Raw genomic sequence first — 20,078 nt, forward strand, 5'->3', positions numbered from 1 at the left:
AGTTTGAGCCCCACATCAGGTGCAGAAATTACTTAAATTTACTTAAATAAATAAGCTTTTTTTAAAAAAAAGTCTGCAGGATGAGGGATAAGTTCATGGAAGAAGTTGAATTTAGGTGGGATCAATAGCATTGGTTAAGCTGGGAACAAGGGGAGCAGAATAAAGAAGGAATTACAGTGAGAGGAAGCCTGTGTGCCCTAAAGGGAACACAGACACAGTACAGTCAAAGAAGAGTGGTGAAACCAGATTCATTCAAGAGTAAGGATACCTGTTGGGAAGGGGGACACCAGACTAGAGAGGGTCTTTAGTGCTTCTTGAGTATTTCAAGTGACAGTATCATAGAATGTTTGACCAGAGAGCATCTAATGTGAAGCCCATCATTTTACAAATGTGGAATTTGAGGTCCACAAAGGGGGTGTAACTTGTCTAAGGTCACACAGTGTAATAAACGCAGTCTGAAGACATGACTGGCAAGAAATTTCTAGATAAGTTGGAGAACAGATAAAAATCAGGAAGAACTACAGAGGAGTAAGACACATGTAGAATGGTGAGGAGAAAAGAAAAATAAAAATATCTCAAAGGGAGAAAATATAATACTTGAATGTAGATTCGAAGTAGGTTCCAGAAAAAAAGAAAGAAGTCAGTCATGCTGCTAAGTTTCCCTATGGAAATCCTTGCTCAATTATTGATCAGCTTTTCCATGTGCCAAACACTGTTCTAAAGCATTCTACAGATACTGCCTTATTTAGGTTTCACAACAACACTATTAAGGTGAACACCTTTGTTATCATCCTTTTACAGAAAATAATGCCAAGGCCCAGAGAGGTTAAGTAACTTGCCCAAGGTCACACAGCTGAAATTTGACAGTCAAAATTGAATCCTTGGCAGCTTGGTTCCTGAGCATACTATTAAGCAGTAAGCATGCTGCTATTAGAAATGAGATGGGGGAGGGGCACCTGGGTGGCTCAGTGGTTGAGCATCTGCCTTTGGCTCTGGTCATGATTCCCAGGTCCTGGGATTGAGTCCCGCATCAGTCTCCCTGCAGGGAGCCTGCCTCTCCCTCTGCCTATGTCTCTGCCTCTCTCTTTATGTCTCTCATGAATAACTAAAAAAAATCTAAAAAAAAAAAAAAAGAAATGAGATGGGATAGAGGAGGTGCCAACTCCTGGGAATTGGATCTTTCCCTTAGATTCTGGTACATTGTGAAAAACAGAGACTCTCTGACCAATACCAAAATAATTTCACTCTTAACTTTAATGCCACCCCCTCCTCCAAAGTAACCCCCAGACCCTAAAGAAAGCAAGAAAAAAAGAGTATGCAAAGTAATTTACCACCAGTAGTCACGTGTCCCCTGCCCCCACTATCTGCTCAGGGCAGCACCACCATAGTTCTCCTTGGATGATCCACTCTGGCTAAAGAACAAATTGTTTGGAGGGATACATGAATTGTGGGCCCCTTCAGGCTGTTTCAGGAGCTTGAATATACGGTTTTCACAGAACCAATATGATTGAGTTAGAACAGCATTTGAAAGCTTATTTTTCCCATTCCTGACCTCCCATTTTTCCAGCTACAGTGAAGGTTGAAAGGAGTTATATATTTCCCAAGGCAGCTTATACTAGCCATAAACATTTTCACAAACAGTAAAATGAAAAAAAAATATCCACAATCAGCTTCCTCCACGGTTTTGTGAGCAGATTATCAGAAAATAGCTCTGCCTTCATTTTTCATGTATTTTGCACAAACGGAGAGGAGTAAAAGCCATTGTATGGTGCTGAGACCAGGGAACAGGAGTCAACTGAGGAGCTAGGGGTTTTCCCATTTCCCTCCCTAATGAGGACAAGCTGCATTCAAGTTAAAGCAAGTTGAACTTGAAATGACAACCCATGCAATATTAAGAAATAAGATTTATTGCCCTGAAGTGGGAAGGAATGTGGTTGTGATAAGTAAGCCGTTCTGGGTACCCCTGGGTGCAAGTCCAGGCACAGTAGAGCCCCAGCTGAGAAACTTGTACACATCCTCACGCATACACTCCCAGAGGCATCCTGGGGACTCCTGCTCTGAGAAAGGGAGATCCTGGGCAGGATGCCAGAAACGTGAGTTCCCACTGCATGCATGGTTGACCCTGCTGGCACCAGATTCTGGTCAGGAACTATCAATCTGAGGAGAGAGAAGGATGGAGGAAAGCCATCAGGAGGACCCCCCCTCCTCCACAAAGGCCTCTCCCTGCCTGCTGCATATCCCATACAAGTTGATCTCTCTTTGGCCCCAAGTTATCTCCAAGCACCCCTCCTATAGTTCCCCATATCACTCCTCTCCCACTCAAAGCCATGCCTGTGATCCTGTAACTGTGTGTGTATGTATGTATGTACGTAACTGGGATTCCAACCAGGAGGATGTCCATGGTGCTGACACAGGCCTCCCTACACCACAGGATGACCTTGGGCATGCCCCCACATGCACCGCTGTATGTGGCTCCCATGGTTCGCCCACCCTCTCCAGACACCCTGATGTACCATGAGCAAGGCTTTCGGAAGTACACGATGAGGACTAAGCCAACAACGATGCCCAGCATACCCAGGCCAAAGGCTATACCACACAGCACATTCTCCAGAAGATCAGAGGGCAGCGCATCATGGGGCACTGGAGAAAAAGAGGAGCAAGTCATCCTGGAGCCTTGGTCGGTGAGTCCCCACCCAGGGGAATGACTTGGGGGGCAGGAATTAAACAGGAGAAATAGAGGCATGAAAAATTGAAGCTGCTCAGGGTGAGAATGGACTTAAGCAAAGTGCAAGTAGAGAAAGAAAGCCCTCCCATGGGTCCATCCTTTTTTGTCCCCAAAAGAAAGCAGGCTTCCAAGGAGAAATTTCTCACCCCAATAGGCAATTGCCGTGTAGTTGTCAATCTCATGAGTCACCACGCAGGAGAAAAGATCAGAGGGTGCCGGTGTAAAGTTTAAGTAAGAAAAGGCCTGGAAGCTGAATCCATCAACAGCGGACACAAAAGTGGGCCCGATTCCTTCCACAGGGTCCAAGTGATGCCACCAGTTCACCGTCAACGTGGGTGGGAAGAGATTACTGATAAAACAGACCAGCATGTTGGGTTTGCCAAACTCCAGGGGCTTCAACGTGAACACGTCGACCATAGGAAACCCTGGTGGGAGGATTGAGGTGTGAGGGAAAGAAGTAACTAGTTTACATGGTACCCCTAAGTTTGGAAGGGATGTGGCATACAGAGGGGAGTGTAGAGACAGTGTCAGTGGGAGTGGGCTTTGGAAGGAGAGATGAGGGAGGAGCTTGGGCTCTGAGGGAGGTCTTCTTCCAGGCAAGTACCAGACCTTGACTAGAGGCAGAGCTAGACCCAGGCTACTCTGGGACCCTCCATCGTGACTTCCTGCAGCACTTCCTGTCTACAGTTCACACCATCATCTAATCACATGCTATCTTCTCACTGAAGCACAGGCACATCATTAGATACTTCCTTTCTCCCCTTCCATCCTACTGAGCATAGCAACACAAGCTCTAATATTCTGTAGGCATCAACTGGTCCCTATTGCATTCATTAAATTCAATAAACAGTTCTGAACACCTACTATGTCCTGAGCACAAGTCTTTGTCCCACAACAAAAACAGAGTGCAGACCATAGCTGGTAAGGGGAGACCCAGACGACATTAGAGGAGGGGGCTGGTGTGAAAGGGAATAATTCAGTGTACAGGTTGAGGAAGTTAAGAATGTAGCCCCTCTCTCCGCCCCCCAAAACACCCCTGACCTCTAGACACAGGGATTTGCCCTTCAAGTTTTGGTCCTATTTCCTCAATCATAGCTTGGCAGAATGCTTTGTCAAAGGAAACGGTGGGCATATCTCCAGACTTCTGAGCCCAGTCAGCAAATTCAGGCAGGCGAGGCACTCGAGTGTTCTGGGAAAAGTTGAAGGAGAAAAGCTGGTCCCCATCATAGGCTTCCAAGAGTCCGATGCTGGGACTCCAGTTCTGGCAGTACATCGTGTGCAAGAACGTGTGGTTTTGCAGTTCATCCCGCCATGCTAGAGTAGGAGCTGCAAAGGAAACAAGGTAAGTCAGGGAGGTGGGAGTGTCCTCCTCCTCCTTAGCTTAGAAAACAGCAAGGCCTGCTTCAGGCAGAGGGGTAGGATTGGGGTGTGACCCCTTCTTGTGTCTGTTATTTAGGCTCTCCCTCCCAATGAGGGTAAAGAAGAAATCACAGGATCTCTCCAAACTTTCCCTGCCCATAAAAAGGCCAACTGTCGGGGATCCCTGGGTGGCGCAGCAGTTTAGCGCCTGCCTTTGGCCCAGGGCGTGATCCTGGAGACCCGGGATCGAGTCCCACGTCGGGCTCCCGGTGCATGGAGCCTGCTTCTCCCTCAGCCTGTGTCTCTGCCTCTCTCTCTCTCTCTCTCTCTGTGACTATCACAAAAAAAAAAAAAAAAAAAAAAAAAAAAAAGGCCAACTGTCCAAAGTTGTAAAAGTAAAAAAAAAAAAAGTCTAAAGCAACAAATTTGGAGTCACAAGGTTGGGTTGCCTGTTTGTGTGTTACACGAGGGATCTGGCCAAGGAAGTAAATGAAAGTTGAAATCTAGCCTGCACTCCGCTCACCAAGCATGCCACATGGCACAGGGCTGCATCCTCCCAAAAAAGATACTTTTGTCTAAATCACAGAAGGCCACTATGTTAACTTGTGAAGGGCTTCGATGGGTTCCCCCATCTTAGAAGGGAAGGTAAATTAAGGAATGGTCATGGCCTCCCCAAGCCACACATGACACTGCCCCATCTTACCCCCAGAAAACATGGTTAGCTAAAAAACCAATCTCCAGGTTTCTCTTCAGCTGCTTCATCAGCACCAGACCTCTCTGAAAACCTCCTCATCTCCCTCAGCCCTCCAGCCCCTGCAATGATAGGAGTGGGAGGACCCAAAGTTGTAGGCAATAATCTCTATCCTTTGGAATTCCTGGCAAGAACCTCCCCACACACAGGAGCAGGAAACTTTCTATCCAGTACTCAATATCTAGAATAATAGATATTTAGAGGAAGAGGGATCTTCAGATTATTCATCCATTCCACCCGTCCTTTACAAGGAAGGAAACTAAGGACCAATAAAAGTTAAGAGACTTTCAAGAACTACGAGGTGAGTTGATGACAGAGTGCAGAGCAGATACCTAAATAGGACAGTAACATAATATTTACTTTGTTCAAATCCCAGCTCTGCCACTTTCCAACTGCATGAATTTGAATACATTACCGAGAGTCTCTTAGTCTCATTTTTTTTTCCATTTGTAAAATGGATATAATAATCTCTTTCAAGAGATTGTTTCAAGTGCAATATATAAAGTACCTCTGACATTGTTTGGCCATCTATCCATAGTTTATCTCTTTCTCAATTCTGCTATTGTTTCCACTACTCCATAATACTTCCTGCCACTTACAAAGCACAGGGCTTCAAATGCAAAGAAGACTTCAAAGGCTCTGGGCAGTTCGCTAGGCTCTGACCTGTCAGGATTGAAGTAAAGGCGAGGTATTGTCATACCTTCAGGGGCGGTCCAGGAGTACGGCAGCAGCCACAGGAGGTGTAACAGCCTTAGCAGTGCAGCTCCCTGCCTCTGCTCATGATCCATATCTTCACACCACACCATGGGCTAAGACCTACCAACCAGCTGACCCAGGGCCCCGAACTCCTTCCCCAGATCATGTTCCACCAGCTATTTCCAATAGTTGCCTTTATCACTTGGTTAAACCAATCACAGAAGTGTATGGTTTAACATCATCAGTTGCTGGGGAGAGACACAGTGCCAGCAACCTCTTCTAAGACTTGGCTCTTTCACCAGGCCAGAGTCGGGTGTGTAACTGGGCTGGGAAGACAATGGAGGGATGTCTGCCTCCTGCTGGGGATCCCTCTGTAGTACCAAGCTGTCAGCTTAAGCCAGTAACCTAGGCAATGGGCTCTTCAGAGCAGCACCACCTCCTGGCAGTTGGCTGCAGTGGGGAAGCTCCTCTTCCCACCGCAAACTCCCAGGGCTCTTCAGACCCCGCCTCCTCCTCCCTCCAGCCCTCCTTCCTCTTTTTCTCTCTGAGAGGTGTTCTTCAGGCATTAGCTCTATTTCATTCTGCAGAAATACATGGAAAATTTAATAAGTACTAGTACTGGGTCCAGTGCTAGAAATACAAAGATGAATAAAGGGTATTCCTGCTTTCAAAGAGCTTAAAGTCTAGTTGGCGGGGTGGGGGAGTCAATGAATAAATAATTACACAACAATGTAATGTTTCCAACAAGAATGTGCTCAGTGTTTTAAAAGTAGTAACTTTATGAGGATGGAACATAATCCAGGCTTCTGAGAATCTTGAAAGAAAAACAATTTGACCAGCAGAACCAGAAGGAAGAGAAAAGCATTCTAGGGCAAGGGCCAGGCGAAAATGTGAAGGCAAAGGCATTCAGAGCTCCTTCCCTTGGAGACATCTGTGTGGTTGGATGTGAATGGTGTGGAGACTACTGATTGTGTCCCTGTTTGGTAGTAGTGCATGGAGGAGTGTCAAGATGAGCTGGAAATTTAAGCAAGAGCCAGATCACATAGGCCATGTTATAACACAAAGAGGGTCTGGCTTTTAGAGGTATTAAAACTGAGGAGTGACCCAATTATTTTAAATTTTAGAAAAACTGGTCTTCAAAAATTTCAAAGGATGGACTGGAGCTTAGAAAAAATTGAGCTAAAACTGCTGGTCAGAGTCTATATTATATTATATTATATCAAAATAAGAAGTTGCACACACCCACACACCACTCTTTTTTAGCAATATAGCAATAATTTAGGTGAGAATTGATAAGAACCTGAATTAAGTCATGAACAGAGGCGATGGAGGGAATAGAATATTGAGATAATTAGGAGACAGAATCTAAAAGGCTTGGCTACTGATTAGCCAAACAGAGGAGTCAAGGCCAACACTAAGACTTCTATATTAGCTGGCTGGGTGGGTAGTCAGTAATGAAATAGAAAAGGAGCCATAGAAGCAGATTTGATGAAGAAGAGGATGAGTTTAGTGTTGTACCTGTAGAATGTGAGATGCCAGTGGAAGAACCATGCAGGAGACATGAGGTATATAGGTATAGAACTGAAGCATGGGCTGAAAAACCTCAATTTGGGAGTCATGAGCACAAATGTTGAAGCAGAAGCAGTGGATAAGATCATGCAAGTAGACTGTGCAGACAGAACAGGAAGTGGCAGACTTATCTGCATGGATTCCAACCCCAACCCTCTTACCAGTTATCATCCAGGATCTAGTTGGGAATATAGAACCACTCTAGGTCTTCCAGACTCAGGGAATTTAATACAGGAAATCAGTCACAAAGGTGTTAAAAGGGCAAGAAGTACAAAAAGGAAAAGGTGTCTGGAGGCACAAATAGAGGAATATCTAGAAATCAGAAGCTATTCTTCCCCTGACATGGAATCCACGTCCATGACTGCTGTTGCCTTGGGACCAACACCATCATAGCTAGTTCTGGATCTGCTGAAAAGGTTCCATCTTCTTCAAGGCTGGATCATTGAGAAGATGCTTCCTCTACCTAGGAGGCTTACGTCCAGAATCACCCATTCTTACTGCTGCCATATCTACCAGCAACTGTCACTCCTTTAGAAACTAAAGCAGGAAGCTTCTCAGTTTCCCCTGCCTTCATATCCCTTGCCAGGGCCTCCTATTGGGAGAATATAATGGGAAGCCAACCAGCTAATAAGCCTGAGAAGTACATGCTTTACAGACGCCTTGGCCAAGCAGTTCAGAACACAGTATAGGAGGGCGAGCCTGGCACTAACACCAGAAAATAACCAGTACACGGACATGGACCAATTTGTAGAGATTTGGTGACACCAGGAGCATCCAGATAGCCATGAGAGCTAAGAGAACACGGAAGGAGCAGATTCAGAGAAGCAGAGGTGTTCCATGAAGAAGGACAAGGTCAGCATTATAAAATGCTACCCAGAAGTCAAGGAAGGACTAGAAGTGTCCTTAGATTTGGTAATTATGAAATGGTTGACAAATGTATTGAGAGCAGTTTCAGTGTTGTAGTGGGAGTTGACTCCAGATTGTGGTGGGCTAAGAAGCAAGTGGGAGGTGAGGAAGAAAACTGTCACAGTATATGCTGGGAAGTCTAATAGAGAAGAAAAAGAAAGACAGAAGGGATGGGGGAAGAAGCAGTGAGAAGCATCTAATGTGGCAATTAAGTAACCTTAGAAATCAATCTATGTGAATATAGTCCCTCAGTATCTCAGACTTTCAAAATCCATACTCCCTTTTGAAAAATAAATATCAGCAGCAATAATAGCCAAAACCCAAAACAACCCCATGATCTCCTGGATATTCTGAAACACTAATGTGTATATATGTGCAAGCACATATATGAGTTTGTGTGGTGGGGGGCAGGCAGAGTGGCAAGGCTGGAGTAGGGTTTGGAAATCATTGTGTTACGCTCCGAAAAACAGAACATTTTCCCAATGTCCCACTCTTTGTAGACTAATCCATCAAGAGTTCCTGCAGTGGGAAGATTCAGGCCTTTTAGGGAAGCAGAAAGGAAGTTTATAACATCATCAGGACCATAGGGGGAGACATAGTGCACACAGCCACCTAGAGTCTAAGGCAGGAGAATCCGAAAACCTCTGTGAAGGATCAGATAGGAAATATTCTAGGCTTTGTGAGCCATTCATCTCTGTGTTATGCACTCAGCTGCAAGTGCACAAACAGCCACAGACAACATGTCAATGTTGAAAGAGCATGGCTATGCTGGATTCCTCCCAGCTTCCTCCCACACTTCCTGGGCATCTCCTTCTCAGTCTCCTTCATGGAGCACTTTCTTTCAGTCATTCTGAAAACACCATTTAGGTGGTGTTCCCTGGAGTTTTGTTCTTTACCTTTTTTTTTTAACTTACGGACACTGGAATTTAAATTTCATACAATTTTCATTACATCATTCTTTTGCTTTTCTTCCAACCATTTAAAAATGTAACCATTTCTCTTAGTTCTTGGGCCACTTAAAAGATGGTGGGCTGGGGATCCCTGGGTGGCGCAGCGGTTTGGCGCCTGCCTTTGGCCCAGGGCGCGATCCTGGAGACCAGGGATCGAATCCCACGTCGGGCTCCCGGTGCATGGAGCCTGCTTCTCCCTCTGCCTGTGTCTCTGTCTCTCTCTCTCTCTCTGTGTGACTATCATAAATTAAAAAAAAAAAAAGAAAAAAAGAAAAAAAAAAGATGGTGGGCTGGATTTTGCTCCATACTATAGTTTTCTGAACACCATTCTCTGTATGTGGTCAGAATTGAGATGGGGACTCAAAATAAACCAAAGAAGGGCTCCATTTCCCCTTGGGGGTGGCTATTGATTAATGATTGTGGCCCAGATAGGACAGATTGTTTGGAAGGAGGTCTGAGGGGACATGAGGAAGAAGACTAGGTAGGAAGGCTAGGAACAAGTATAGCAGTCACTGCAACTACCCTGCGTGAGAGGAAAGAAATAAAAGGGTACAAGTTCTTCACAGATTAGAGTGTAGACAAGATCAAGGTGAGCAGATATATAACCACCCATCATCAAGACTCTGGCCAGGTGTGGTCAACTCTTCTCTCCCAGTAAAGAGTAACAAGTTCAAACAGTTAGGACTATCCTTCCCTCTATGCAATCCTGTCAGTACTCTCCAACAAGTTCTGTAACAGATATCTCAAAGAGTCTCTAATTAGTTTGCAGAAGTAATTGCATGCGAGAGGAGCAAGGCAATTGGTTCTGTATTCCAGTAACTCACTGTATATTTTGGTCATTAAATAGGAATGTCCCTGAAAATAATGGCACCTGTGAATCTAGTAGGTCATGGCTTTCTAACACAGCTCACTCATCCCTTTCTAGCCCCATTTATTTTTCCTAGAAGACCAAATTTCCTGAAAAGGGCATGGGTTTCCATATTTCCACTTTTATACTTGCCATTTATGCTATAACTCTCAACAAGGAGACTGTTCACCAATATTTTTGAGTTGGTAAATCAAATGAACTCTTTGCAACATTTGACACTGTTGGCCATGCCCTCCTTCCTAAAATGGCCTATTTTTTGGCATCATGAATGGCACTCTCTCCTAGTCTTTTTGCTCCTACTTCTTTGGCGTCCTCTTCTCTGTCTTCTTTGTGGACTCCTTTTTTTTTTTTTTAATTTATGATAGTCACATAAATGTGAGAGAGAGAGAGAGAGGCAGAGACACAGGCAGAGGGAGAAGCAGGCTCCATGCACCGGAAGCCCGATGTGGGATTCGATCCCGGATCTCCAGGATCGCGCCCTGGGCCAAAGGCAGGCGCCAAACCGCTGCGCCACCCAGGGATCCCTGTGGACTCCTTTCTTAACAGCTGGTGTTCCCTGGAGTTTTGTCCTCAACCTTTTCTCTTCTTACATTTGTCCTGGATGGCATGCCTTCAGTTGCCTCCTATTTGCTGATGTCTTCCAAATTTACTCCTTGAGCTCAGTTCTTTCCCTGAATTTCATACCACCCATATACTCAACTGCCTTTCAACATCTCCACTTGACCTCCACAGCAGTTCTCAAACTGTATTCTCCACAAAAGTGTCCCTCAAGAAATTTTTTGGACTGTAAACTTGATAGTAGCAATTTTTAAAAAGATTTTATTTATTTATTCATGAGAGACACACACACAGAGGCAGAGACATAGGTAGAGGGAGAAGCAGGCTCCCCACAGGGAGTCGGGGACTCTGGGATCACGCCCTGAGCTGAAGACAGATGCTCAACCACTCAGCCACCCAGGCGTCTCGATAGTAACAATTTTTCATTTTTAAATTTACCTCAACACAGAGGTAATAAGATGCCAAATACATAATAATCTCATTATGTAATCATTTATTATATTGAATAAAACTCTTCGAGATGTAGGCAATAGACACCAATTCTGGCTAACTTAACTTTTAAAATGGCAATTTACTGGAAGGATACTGAGCTAAATTCATAAAATCAAAAGAAGAATGGAATAAGCTAGCCTCAGGAAGGAAAGCCTCAGGGGTCTTAGCAGCAAGAGTTGAGCTGCTGGTTTTTTTTTTTTTTTAAAGATTTTATTTATTCTTGAAAGACACACACACACACACACACAGAGGCAGAGACACAGGCAGAGGGAGAAGCAGGCTCCATGCAGGGAGCCCGATGCGGGACTGGATCCCGGGACTCGATCCCGGGACTCCAGGATCACACCCTGGGCTGAAGGCAGTCACTAAGCTGCTGAGCCACCCAGGGATCCCCTGAGCTGCTGTTAATTACGCCTCACCCTGAAAGACCTCCAGCCACCATCTCCCAAGTTTCACATTGCTGGGAGAGATGATCTGACTGGCTCAGCTTGTATTAGTGTGTATCTCTGGATCAATTAGCTGTGGCCAGGCACAATATCACCCCTATGTATCACAGTTATTCCCAGAGAAGGGAAAATCATCATGAACCAAAAACCACCTCAATACGCTATCTTCAACATATGACATGCTGGACAATTGCATGACATCATCTGAGACATTAACACAAGGTTAAATCTGTGTATTAATGCTCAGATAGCATTTTCCAACTAACTGCTTGAGTGATATATGTCTTCCACTTGATCTCTGGTCTGTCACAAGTCTTGGCACAAATTCAAAACATACTCATAATATGATTCAGTGTTGATTTAGTAATAATAAAAATTTTTACATTCCACTAATTGATTTCCTTTAGATCTATGACTAAAATATATTTTTTTTAATTTTATGGTGAAAATTTTCAAACAGGGGAGCCGAAGTGCTCAGTTGGTTAAGCATCTGACTCTTCATTTCAGCTTAGGTCCCGATCTCAGGGTCATAAGGATGGAGCCCTGTGTGAGGCTCTGCGCTCAGCAGAGTCTGCTTGTCCCTCTCTCTCTGCTCCTCCCTCTGCTGTCCTCCCACCTCTATCTCAAAATAAGTGAAAACTTTTTTTAAAACTTTCAAACATAAAAGAGAATATAATAAATCCTCATTTTACTCTCATGAGCTTCAATACTTGTCAACCTTCTAAAACTCTTCCTTTCTTGTTTCATCTATTCTGTTCCACGTCCTTTTTATCTATTCTGTTCCATGTCCTTTTTTTTTTTTTTTCTTTTCTGGGCTATTTTAAACAAATTCTGCCATTATATTTCTCAGATAACTTTTCTTTTAACAGAATACAATACTATTACCACAACCAACCGAATTAAAAACAATTGTTTAATTTCATTTAAACCAATCTGTGCTCATTTTTCCCCAGTGATCTCAAAAAGTAAATTCTAAATGAAAAGCAGTGTGTTATGATTTCCAAACTGCATTCATTTCAAAAGTATTGGCAAGTTTTTTTTTTTTTTGAAGATTTTACTTATTTATTTGAGAGAGAGAAAGAGAGGGAGGGGGAGAGAGAGAGAATGAGGGAGCAGAGGGGAGAGGCAGAAGAGAGAGGGAAGAGGAGACTCCCCGCTGAGCAAGGAGCCTAATGCGGGGGACTTGATCCCAGGATCTGGAGATCATGACCTGAGCCAAGGGAGATGTTTAACCATCTGAGTCATCTAGGTCATTTGCATTAGGTCTCAAAAACCCCTGTTGATGGTTCAATAAAGAATTCTAATAGGCAAATGAAGTCTAGCAATTACAATCTTGAATACCCTTCCATCTCAAAATTTACAAAAATAAGCTCATTACCCTCCTTCCCAACAAGTTCCAACTCCTATATTCAAGACCTCAGTAAATAACTTGACTATCCAATCAATCATCTAAGCCACAAATCTATGAGTCAACCTTGACCACTTCATCTTCCTCAAATCTTCTCATCCAATTGTTTAGCAAGTCCTATCAATTCTACCTTGTTAGTATCTCTTGCATCTGTCCTCTTCCCATTCCCACTGGCTCAGGCCTTCATTGATTTGTTTGCTTTTCCCTGGATTACTTACTTCCCTGGATTTCTTCTTCTTGATCTGTCTCCATTCTTATTTTCTAGTGCTGCCAAAGGAATCCTTTTATTATGCATATTTCATCACATCATACTTTTGTACAAAAACCTTCAATGATTGTCTGTAATCTGCTTCCTTAGTATGATCCTTAATGACCTGAACTCCATTTAACCTATGTCTGTATGTCCTTTGAGATGAAATCTCACTTCCCTCAGGAAGCCTTGGAACCTGGAGCAGGGATTAGTGGCTTCTTCTGTATGCTGCCACAGTTCCCTGTGCCTGCCATTACCATCATTTTTCTTGTATTACTCTCTCTATATATGTGCTTCACAGTCATCTCACCCTCACCGCAAGATTCTTAAGGAACCATGTCCTATTCTTTTTTTTCACACTCTTAGCATCCACCAAGAAGATACACCAACAAGTAACTGTTCACTGGATGAATGTGTGGTGTTACTGAAGATGATGAAACCGAGACTAAAGAGCCCTCAAGCATTAGATGAATGATAGAGAATCCCTTCAAACACAGTCAACAGTAGGTCTTACCAGTCATGCCTATGGGCTACCCTGCAAATACTTTCACCCCCACTGCCTTCCCTGTGCAACCCACCATTCTCCACACTCTTCCCATTCCATTCTAGGTCCTTCCCAAGCTACATGCCAACTGCCATTTTCTTCCTACTCCCTTCCACCTTCTGTTTCAGAGAGTGAACCTAGTCATCCATCTCCCATTTACCCTCATTCCCAGCTCAATATATCTCTTCACATCCATGAATGAACGTTCATTCTTTCTTTTAGCTACTTTATTAGGATGTAGCAACTCTGTCAACTACAAGGTTGGAATTTATTATTCCACATATAAATAAGAAAACCGTGGCTCAAAGAGGTTTGTTTGTTTATTTATTTATTTAGCAAGTATGTATTGACCACCCTCTATCTGCCTGGCAGGATGCTGGACACCAGACACCTACCATCATCACACTTATAATCTAGTGAAAATAGAGATATTAAACAAATCTAAAAATGCAAATTGTAAAAGGAAGGAAAAAAACTGAGATCTGTTAGACTAACTGGAATGGGGAACCTAATGATACTGAGATGAGATCTGAAGGGTGAGTAGGAGTTAGGCAGAGTGGGAAGAATGCTCCTCTTGGAGGGAACAGTAGTAGCGTAAGCCATGAAGACAGGCAAGGGACTAGCTCCGGAAGTGAAAGATCAGTGCGGCTGGAGCATAATCAGCAAGTAGAAGATGGTAGATGAGGCCAGAGTCAGGCAGAAGCAAGACCACGTGGGACCTTGTGGACCACAGGGAGGCTTGAGCCCCCTTCTAAGCATAGATAGTCCTGAGACTGCGACTAATTTATTCCTTCTCATCTCACATGTGAATGCATGCTAGCTGACCTACCTCCAGTCTCTCCGAACCCAATCCATGGTGCATCCTGTTGCCAAACAGATCTCCCTATAAAGGTAGCTCTCACTTCCCCTCTTAGAAAAGTTAAATAGTTCCCTTCTTTCTACTATATTCAGTCTGGATTACTTGGCCTGGGTTTTCAGGTTGCCCATGCTCTGTATTCTATCCCCAGCTTACAGAAACTGCTCTCCAATATCAGTAATGACCCCCAATTACCAACCCATGAGTTTTCCTTCTTTGTCTGCAGAATATCACTTTCTCATTCAATCAGAACAAGGTTCTTAACTTGCAGTTCCACAAGCCACAAAATTCAGGGGTCATGAACGTGGATGGAATTTTTTAAAGTCACTTTTATTTCCAATAACATCAAACTGAAATTTAAGTTTAGGAATGTAGAAAGCAAATCTTTGTAGTACTAGCAGTACCTGCAATGTTTCCATCAATAGAAATCAATTAATATTTTCATGTCACATACAGATATCTCAAAATATCTCTATAATTTAATAAGTTGTTAGACTTGCCAATAAATCATTTTATTTGTTACTTAAGAACCACATGTATTATATTAACATGGAAGCACATATCACTGGATCATCACACATTTCTTTAAACATAATTCTGATAATTATGTATTTTATTTATACTTTTACAAATGGTATTGTCAAACAAGGTCCTAAGGCTCTAGCAGACTGTCAAAGAAGTCCATGGCACAAACAAGCACAACTCCTGATTAGTCATTTATTCAACAAACATGAAGCCCTTACTGGGGCCTTGTCTTGTTCTGGCATCTTCATATTATGTAATTTTGCTTTTCTTTCTTGTTTGATGCTCTTCCGTTGGTTCTACTTCCTATTCTGTTCCCCGAATGAGGATCTAACCCAAAGTTCAATCTTCGACTCAAAACTAAATTCTATTTTATACTTCCTTATAAAGCTCATCTATCTGCATGACTGAATCAAACATCAATTCAAATATGACTCCCAAATCTACCTCTCCTGATCTTTTTTCTCAACTTTAGTCCTAGATCTTAAACTACCTGCTGTGTTTAGCAACCAGAAAAACAGATCATCCATGGGCAGACTACTTGGGTTCACATCCCAGCTTAAGATCACTTACTAAAAGTTTGACCACAAGTAAATTATTTAACATCTATTGCTTCAATTGCTTCATTTGAAAAATGGGGATGATAATAATAGCATCTACTTCATAAGGTTATAAGAAAGGAATTAAAAGAGTTAATACATATAACAGCACTGGGGCACCTGGGTAGCTCAGTTGGTTAAATTTCAGACTCTTGGCTTTGGCTCAGGTTATGATCTCAGGGCCATGAGACCTAGCCATCATTGGGCTCGTGCTCAGCAGTCTGCTTGAGATTTTCTCTCCCTCTCATCTCCCACCCCTACAAGTGTTCTAAATAAATAAATAAATTTTTAAAAAGAAAAAAAAATACATGTAAAGCACTTATAACAGCCCCAAACACATTTCAAGTATTCAACAAATGTGAGCTATCACCAGTCTCATCTCCTTTCAACCCGACATTTGTATTCGGTGTTTATTAACAGGTATCATGCTAGCTACTGGGAATATGAAGACGGGGTTCTTATCTAACGACATAACATGGGTCAAGGAATTGCTCAAATGACTCCCCAGCTAGTCCAAGCTTAATGGCACTAGAAATCTTTTTACAACACTGCCTCAGATAAATTTATCTTCCAATCTTCTCTCCTCTTGCTTTACCTCTTATGGCTTATATCCTATTCTGGCCAGACTGGAGTGCTCTGCTCTCTGTGAAGATGGCCTGTGCTGTTCTGCTTCTGTCTTTCCTCACACCATTCCAATGTCTCAATTATATACTTGACAGAAATGATGACTTACAATGATTATTTCCCCAATACTATGAATGATGCCCCATAAACATACATTACAATTTCATCTAAGTCACATACTTAAGAATTCATTCCCTTCAATATTTGCTCACTTTGTGAGCACCTCACATTGACCAGTTACTCTGCCAAGAGCTGTGAATATTTTTTTTTAAAAAGAATACAATATGGGGATCCCTGGGTAGCTCAGAGGTTTGGCGCCTGCCTTTGGCCCAGGGCGTGATCCTGGGGTCCTGGGATCCGTGTCCCGCGTTGGGCTCCCTGCATGGGACCTGCTTCTCCCTCTGCCTGTGTCTTTGCCTCTTTCTGTGTCTCTCATGAATAAATAAAATCTAAAAAAACAAAAAAAACAAAAAACAAAAAACAAAAAAAAAACCACAATATGACCGTGTTCTCAAGATCAAAGTCTAGTAAAGAAACATGTAATCACATAAACACCACTCACTATGAAAGGTGCAATCATAAGAGGAAAGGACACCAAGGAATGAGCAGTCAGCTCAATTTGGGAGGCAAAAGTAGGCTTTTTAGATGATGGATTTGGGGCTTAGATTGATTGGAGAAGTTTATTCCGTATAAGAGAGCAGTATGTGTAAAATACAGAGGTATAAACCAAAATGGTCTGTCTGGGGAACAGTTCATTATGGCTGGAACATAGGGCCCAAGGGAAAGTGGCCACACACAAAACTAGACAGGACTTTCTGGTAAGCATAGGCATTTGGGCTTTATCACACAGGCAATAAGGAATTAATACAGGATTTAAGCAGTAGCATATGGCCAGAGCTGTGTTTCAGAAAGCTCAGTCCTGGCAGTATTGTGGCAGAGGCAGGGAAGAAAATCTAAAGCAGTACTGTTGAATAGAACTTTCTGCAATAATGGAAATGTTCTATCACTCCTGTTGTCCAATATGACAGCCACTAACCACATGTGGCTAATGAAAACTTGAAATGTGACTAGTGCTACTGAGGAACTTAAGAATTTAATATTAATTTAAATAGCAACATGCGCCTAGTGGCCACTATACTGGACAATACAGCTTTAGAGAGAGGGAAATCAGTTGGGAAGCTGTTGATGTAGCTCAGGTGATAGGACTATGACAGAATGTGATTCAGTAAATACTTAAGAGGCAAAATAGTAAGTTTTGTGGGTATAAAGTTGTGTGTGTGTGTGGAAGAACCCAAGAATGGGTTCCTAGATTCCAGGCTTCGTGACTGAATAGCTGCAATTAACCAAGGTAATACAGAAGCAGATCTAGCATGCATAGACTGCATGAATTTTAAACTTGTTTAAGTGCCTGAGAGTTAATCAAGAGGTAATATTTAGTTCCAAGTTTAGCTCAGACAAATCTTTTGAACTTAAGGCTCAGCATGTGTAAAGACACACGTTTAAGAGGCTTAGAGCCATTGAGTGAGATTAGAGAAGATGAACATAACTAGAAGCAAACTAAGGCAAAAATCCTGACAAACATCATCAACCCATTAGAAGAAGCTAGAGTCCACAAAAGAAATGAGCAGTTGGACAAGCAGGAAAAGAAACAGGTGAGAATGGCCACAGAAGGGGCGTCTGGGTGGCTCAGTTGGTTAAGCTTCTGCCTTCAGCTCAGGTCTTGATCCCAGGTCCTGGAATCCAGGCTGTAGTCCCTGCTCTGCAGGGAGCCTGCTTCTCCCTCTCCTGCTTTCCAGGTTTGTGCTCTGTCAAATAAATAAATCTTTAAAAAAAAAAGGAATGACCACAGAAATCAAAGGTGTAGAGAATTCCAGGAAGGAAATATAATCAAATGTCTAATGTTTCAGAGGTCAAATAAGGTGAGAACTGAAAAGTTCATCGTGACTGCCAATCAGGTCCTTGGTGACATCTGCCACAACAGTTTCAATAATGGAAGAAATGGACTGAAGAGTGGGAATGGGGCTTAGGAAAAATTTAGATGATATTTTCAGGTCTTGACTGTGCAGGATAGCTCAGAGTAAATAGTCTACAAGGGAACACAGTATTGGTAGGGTTTTCCTTTTTTGAGGCTGGCAAACCAATACAGGAGGAAAGTTTAAAATACTAATGGGAACGAAATGGAGGATAGCTTTAGAGTGATAGGCTAAAGTTGACCAGGTCTAAAGAAAAGGAATTCCCTTACATCCAAGAGAGGATTTCTAGTACAATACTAAAGGGTTACAGGCAAGGCCCAGTTTATAGGAGGGAGATGGAAAATCCCGAGTCCTCCCGCAGACTGGCTCTTCTGTTCTGTTCTTTTGGTGGGGAATAGGGGTTATGAACTACAGCGAGGATTTGAACCCATACACTGAGGGTCAAGGGAGATTACTGGCTATAAACAAGTAAAATGTCTGCTTTAGGTGGCAACAGAATCACCATAATATCCTTAGATTTTTATGAGATTGATTTAACATTTAGAGAACAGAGGGCGAAGCCTCAGGAAAAAGTAGTTTTAAATGAAATAGAGCACGAGATCAGTAAAGAAGTGAAAGTGATCAGAAGGCTCTGAATTTTGTGCAAGGAATGAGTCGAGGCTGGCAGGCGTCAGTGAAGCGATGAAGTCAGTCTAGGTAGGTTCAGGGGAAGTAAGAGGCTGTAAGGCTGCTTAAGACAAAGATGCCGGAAAAAACGCCCCCATCTACCGTTCTCAGCTCATTTCCCGCCCGCGGCACCAGGAAGGTGATAAACCCCCTTTCCCTTTGTCGAACTACGCCAGGGGAAGGCCGCACCCTGCAAGCCCTCACAGCCTCAGACGCGGGCCCCACGCTCCCTCACTGACAAGAGCTTCGCGGCGCGCGTTTTTTTCTAGACTGTACAGAGCGAACCAAGCGGCAACTTACACCTGAGTAAGAGGAACCAAAGCAGGCCGCCCCCCGGCGAACGGTGAGGCCGCCGATGCTGAGGGAGGAGGGGCCGCTCAGACCAGAGATAAGCGCGTCGCGCCCGCTTCCGCCCCACCCACTGCGCGCGCTCTCAGGCCCAGCAAGGGAGCGGCCGTGCCTCCCGACGCATGCGCTCCGCTGCTCTCCCCCGCCGACTCCAATGCTCCTTTCCCCTCCCCCAATCGGAGCTCACCCTTGCGCCTGCGCAGTGCACGTTCTCGGGCTGTGGCAGCCATGCTGAACCCGTACGGAGAGGCTAGTGGGGGGGACGGGGTCGACGACAGCGGGATAGGAAGCCGGGGATGTGGAGAAGCAGCGGCATTAGAGCGGCCCGGCTCTCTGGAGATAGGTCAGGGCCATGCAGCCTCTTTGGCCTCTTGCGCGACCCCCAGAAGCCTTCGGAAAACTGTTCCTCGTGGGGGGGAGGAGGGACGGCTGGCACGTGACCCGCGTCAGCCAATCTGAGTGTTGCTGACGTGGCGGCGCAGCCCCGACGATCTCCCCACCCCCCCAGCTCACTCGGGAAGGGAGGGGCTGGGGGTTACGCCCCCTCCCCCAACTCAGCTTCGGTGTCCCGGGGGGGTGACACCCCGGATTACGTCCTCTTTCCCCCCTCCCCCCGCACCAAGCCGAGGGGAACGTTGGCTCCCCCCTGGAAGATTCCAGGTTCCAGGTGAGAAGGGGCCCTTGGGGGGGCGGGGATGTTGCTAGTTATTTAAAAGCTTAACCAATGGTGGGGAGTCCGGGGGATAATTCTTGGGGTTCAGCGAAGAACCTGAGGGTGGGAGGGTTTGTCCTTCAAACAGTTTACAGCCAATGGGAGCGTGAAGGGGGGGCGAGCGGGAGAGGGCCCCTCAGATGGGGGAGGGGAATGGCCAACCTCGTGCCTCCGTACCAATTGGAGGGCAAAGGGGCGTGGGGGCGGTGTGTCCCCCCCATTCCATTCGTCCCCTGGGGGTAGAGGAGTCCGGAGC

General features: G+C 44.2%; 1 protein-coding gene and 1 long non-coding RNA gene across 4 annotated transcripts; both read right to left on the reverse strand.

Moving 5' to 3' along the window:
- Window positions 1–1,889: 1,889 nt before the first annotated feature.
- On the reverse strand, window positions 1,890–19,430 carry LOC129512546 (HLA class II histocompatibility antigen, DM alpha chain). 3 transcript variants are annotated; one of them, XM_055329870.1, is made up of 5 exons: window positions 19,298–19,430; window positions 3,767–4,051; window positions 2,872–3,150; window positions 2,514–2,640; window positions 1,890–2,157 (listed from the first exon to the last, which is right to left on the reverse strand). In XM_055329870.1, coding segments are annotated over exons 1-5 (735 nt in total). In that variant the 5' UTR covers window positions 19,341–19,430; the 3' UTR covers window positions 1,890–2,156. The 3 variants fall into 3 exon arrangements, with proteins under 3 accessions (XP_055185845.1, XP_055185844.1, XP_055185846.1); XM_055329869.1 differs by lacking the exon at window positions 19,298–19,430 and adding an exon at window positions 5,536–6,004; XM_055329871.1 differs by lacking the exon at window positions 19,298–19,430 and adding an exon at window positions 4,788–4,897.
- LOC129512552 (uncharacterized) lies at window positions 14,688–19,168 on the reverse strand. The gene is made up of 2 exons (XR_008665054.1): window positions 19,063–19,168; window positions 14,688–16,572 (listed from the first exon to the last, which is right to left on the reverse strand). It is a non-coding gene; the product is annotated as an uncharacterized LOC129512552 (long non-coding RNA).
- Window positions 19,431–20,078: the final 648 nt, after the last annotated feature.

The sequence above is a fragment of the Nyctereutes procyonoides genome, unplaced genomic scaffold (genome assembly GCF_905146905.1).
Source record: "Nyctereutes procyonoides isolate TBG_1078 unplaced genomic scaffold, NYPRO_anot_genome, whole genome shotgun sequence".
In the NCBI taxonomy this organism is placed as follows: Eukaryota; Metazoa; Chordata; class Mammalia; order Carnivora; family Canidae; genus Nyctereutes; species Nyctereutes procyonoides.